We start from the raw sequence: 4630 nt of genomic DNA on the forward strand, positions 1-4630 counted from the left end.
GATAAGCGGAAGAAAATGGATGGATGGATGGATGGATGGATGGCATCGCCCCTCATTAAGTTATATAATAAAATTACAAGTTATTTGACCAAGTTGGCTGACCGCGTCTATTGTTAAAGCGAAATCAACTAAATAAAAGCGACATTAGGCCATCAGACTCGTTTTTTGACGGGCTTTACAGAAGCTGCGTTTTGACGTCCATCATGGCGGATCGAGCCGAGTTCCGAAGACCGTGACGTCACGTGCAAAGGGTCAATATGTGATATATCTGTTTGTTTACAAATCTCGTAAGCATCAAGAAGAGCTCAAATTAAATGTATTATATTTACTTTCTTGTTCGTGTACGTCATCTCAAATTGCACAGAGCACTTCATGCTGCTGCTGATGGTTTGCACTGCTGCTTTTGCTCGAGCTTCATATGAAGAATCTTTGTCCCTTATGATGAATTTGGCCTCGCCAGACTCGGGTTTAGGTCCAACAATGCAGTCGTCATTGCTTCCAGAGTTATAATAACCGTTGAAACAGATGGCAAAGTTCTTACTGGTGAAGTTCACCTGTTAAAATCAAACACATCACTTTGAAAAGCCATCGTCTTTTATGTCATTTTTTTTAATACATGCATTGATTTTTTTTTTAATGCTAAAAATAAAGATTCAACTACTAAATGGGATTCATTAGCTTGCTGCTGCGCAAATAAAAATGCAATTAAAACCCATATTAGATTATATATCCACATGTATTCAGAAAGATTTGGCTCCATTTTACTTACATAAACCTGCTGGTAAACATTTTGATAGAAAGATAACGGACACAAGGTGAGGTTGAACTTTTTGGCTTCACCAAATTTCTCCCCAGAAGTACCTGCAGACATGAAAACATAAAAACTTAAATGCAGAATGTTAAGTAGAGGTGGTCTGAAATCGGTGAGTTATGAATATTAATAAGAACAATATTTTAATTTTAGCTTCTGTTCAGTAGATTCCACAGATTAACAATATAATTTAAAGATTGTGTTTAATTGGCTAAATTAAGGGAGATGTAATGTGGATCGCACCCATAAAAAAAAAATCAAAAAACAGCCCCCCCCCAAAAAAAAAAAAAAAAAACTCATTGAATGCATTTTTTTGAATGATTATACTTATTAGTCTAAGTACTTAATACTTACACTAATATAGGATTTAATTATTTTTGCAAGCAGATGAAAATGTGCTAAACAATATGAAGCACATTAATAATGAGAATTGTATTTTATTTTTTACAGCATGATCAGCTGATCATGCAACAACATTGGGCTTCCTTTGAAGATATGGGTCACAAAATAGTTAAATAAAAGCACAACCAGTATGATATGCTGTAAATATTATCTAATATAATTATTTTTAAGACATAAAGCTTAGTGTTTAACAGTAAAATTGTTGATTTTTTTATCTTCATCAATCCAAAAATGCAAAATATTTTATATGTATGTCTATAATCCAAATTGTATGCTCTTATTTTTTACACAGCTTATTCAGGAGTTATGTGATGTTTTACTGACATTTAGAAATTAAAATATATTATCAATATTTCTGTGTATAAATAACCTGCTCTTTGTTTGCAGATTTCTCCATGTATTCTTTCATTTTGAAAAATCACAGACAATGTGTTTTTCAAACTCACCAACCATTAGCCTATAAATAATAATGTTCATTCTGGGTTCAGGTTGGAGATGTTTGACAGAATAACTTCAAAAACTATTTTGTTTTGAGAATTTTTCTTTTTTTGGGATTATAGTTGACGTTCAACAAGTTTAAAATTGACTTACCCATTACCTAAAAATTATAAAAATAACATTAAAATCTTACCAGTTTCAGCGATAAGCTGCACTCCAGTACTTCTGAGATTCTCAAACTCAGAGAAGAGAGTGAATGTGTATTTGGTTCCAGCAGAAAGAGGCGACACGGTGTAAGTTACTGGTCCGTTTCCAGCTGATGCAGCGATTCTCCTCTCGTTACCGTTGAACTGGAGAATGAAGCTGTTGACGTTGTTCACTCTGTTCCACTGCAGAGTTATACTGCTCTCAGTTTCATTCAAGGACACCAAGCCAGATGGATATGAAGGAGCTGATGACAAAGTTTAGAAATGTATTAAAGGTGGAAATTGCACTGCACCTGAGTAATGGTGTCTAATTTTATAAAGCGGAGGACAAAGTGAGCATCAAATAATCTACCAGTGGCACTAGCACTTTTTCACAATCAAACTTATATCTTGCTGAAAAGTTACTCATAAGAAAGGTTTTGTCTTATTTCGAGAGCACTAACATATATTTACACTAGAAACGGTAAGGTTTGTGTCTTTGCAGTGAGTGTATTAATAATTGTATTATTATTTCCTTCATAAAGTAAAATGAAACGTCTTACCAGTGGCAGCTGTAAATTGTATTCCACGGTCTCTGACATTTCCAACCACAGCAAAAATAGTAAATGTGTATTTAGTTGCTGCCGTGAGGGAAGAAACTGTGACTGTTACGGCTCCATTTCCACTCGGTGCTGCGACTGGAATCTCTCTACCGTTATACTGGACAACAAAGCTGACCACGTTGTTTAATCTGCTCCACTGTAGATTGATGCTGGTCTCAGTTTGGCTTATTGCTTTGACGTCAAACACGTTGTTAGAAACTATTTCTGGAAAAAAACAACATGACAACACAATTATATCAACACTTTATAGGTTTTAGAGAAAGATTGAATCGTAACAGGTACTGATGACGGAGCATTACCTGCACAATATCCAAGGTGGCAAACTGATGGTTTCGCAAGTTTGTACACGTAAAAGTTTCCAGGACAGAGCTTGACTTTTATGGTGTGTGAGGCAAAATAGCAACAGGAAGAGCTCCAGTTATTACACACAGTACGAGTTACGACATCACTGGTCTGTGTGGGGTTAGGCTCTGTTATGTACAAAGAAGCATGAGTTCCACATCTTTGTGATGGTACACACTTTTCTGGAATAGCAGCACTGCTCCCTCCTAGATAAAACCGATACCAGCCGTCCCAGTTTACCCACTGGTCACACCTCACATTGCTCTGGTCTACGTTATTTACTGAGCGCCAATCCTCACGCAGTTCAGTGTAACGGGAACAGGGATCTGCACACTGAGGAACTCCATTTACGGTGATGCAGTCCAATCCGGCAGAGCAACCTCCCACTGGACAAGACAGAGCTTGACCTACGAGAGAGAGAGAAAAATCATGATACCTTTACAACAGTGGTCCACAAACTACGGCCTGCCTCCACATTTGGTCCGGCCCCCTGAACAACACCAGAGAGCATTCAGATTTTTTTTCATACACCGTATTTTTCGGACTATACGCCGTTTATATGTGGATTTTTCTTCAACCACCAGGGGGCTCTTGAACAGGAAGTGAATCATTGGAAGTCAAAATTGAAAATAAAAGAAGAAAGCGCCCATTTAAGCAGAATTAGGTTTTAATAGGGAATTGAAATTTGAGAATGTTGTTGATCAGTTAAATAGCATCGAGGGGAAAAAGAAGATTTTATTTTATTTTATTTTATTTTGTTTAAATAATACTGGGATCATGATGAGAATTTGAGGTGCTTTACAATAAAAAAAGCAACCTACAGAGATTGAATTGCATTTCAACATCACGTGAATTTCTCCTAAAATGTTAAATTAAGTATCTCTTCCTGTTTTCAGTTACTTTGCATGATTTTATTCGGCAGATGAGATCTAATAAAACCAGCGCAAGATACATTTGTTTGTTTTTATTTACTTTTTGTAGCTTTTCAGAGAATATTTTAAAATACCGTAGCATAGAAACATAAAGAGAAGAAACAAAACAAATCTGTTTGTGGGAATATATTTCCATATACAATAATTTCAGATATTAACAAAAAAATAAACCTTGGAGTCTAAATCGTAACCAAACTAAGTCCAATAATAAAAAAAACACCTGACACAGTGCTTTTTTATTCCAGAAATAAATGATGTTTGTTTGAATACCTGACACTGTGGTGAAAACACACAGGAGCAGCAGAAGCTGAAGCATCTTGGAGGCTGGCCAGACAGCCGGCAGGAGATGAAGAAAGCTTCAGGCTCTTCCAAAGTTTTTCTCTGGTTAAGAATTAAATACCAAAAAAATGACATTTAGGATCGTGGTCATCAGAAAATACAAGAGTTTGAACTGTAAATATAAACAGTGATGTTGCTCTTAAACTTGGACAAAAAAGATAATTAAAAACAGACAAACTGTTTTTGTCTACTGTGACCTATGACCTTTGGGTTACAGATTGAAGACGACGTTTCTTACATGTTCTGAAGGTTGTCTGCCGCCGCTGGAGTTCTGTCTTCATCTCAGGTCTCTTGTTTCTTTCTGCATCCTTTTATGCCCGTCCTGGGTCCTGTCCACACCCAGGACGGGTTGTTAGCTCTGTACTGGGTTTCACTGGGAAAAAAAATAGTTTGTCGTTACACAACTAGAACAAAAATAAAACATATTGTTTCTGCATGTACTCCATTTAAAATTAGTTAAGAGTAATTAATTAATTAAAATTAACTATTTAGTTGCTGCCGTGACGGGTATTTGTCAGTTTAAACTGAAAATTAAATAACATTTTTTGCATCTTTTCT

The 4630-nt window shown here is 36.0% G+C and overlaps 1 protein-coding gene across 2 annotated transcripts in view; it reads right to left on the minus strand.

The window, feature by feature from the left end:
* LOC103480737 (alpha-tectorin-like) overlaps positions 1 to 4356 on the minus strand; it is a 13231-nt gene extending 8875 nt beyond the window's left edge. For both annotated transcript variants that reach the window (XM_008435904.1, XM_008435910.1), the window contains exons 1-7: positions 4311 to 4356; positions 4004 to 4114; positions 2759 to 3208; positions 2400 to 2663; positions 1845 to 2102; positions 770 to 861; positions 330 to 554 (exon numbers count right to left, since the gene is read on the minus strand). In XM_008435904.1, coding sequence (XP_008434126.1) covers positions 330 to 554; positions 770 to 861; positions 1845 to 2102; positions 2400 to 2663; positions 2759 to 3208; positions 4004 to 4049 — 1335 coding nt within the window. In that variant the 5' untranslated portion in view covers positions 4050 to 4114; positions 4311 to 4356. The remainder of the gene's footprint in view (positions 1 to 329; positions 555 to 769; positions 862 to 1844; positions 2103 to 2399; positions 2664 to 2758; positions 3209 to 4003; positions 4115 to 4310) is intronic.
* Between the last annotated feature and the right edge of the window lie 274 nt (positions 4357 to 4630).

This window comes from Poecilia reticulata, linkage group LG2 (assembly GCF_000633615.1).
Source record: "Poecilia reticulata strain Guanapo linkage group LG2, Guppy_female_1.0+MT, whole genome shotgun sequence".
Classification (NCBI taxonomy): Eukaryota; Metazoa; Chordata; class Actinopteri; order Cyprinodontiformes; family Poeciliidae; genus Poecilia; species Poecilia reticulata.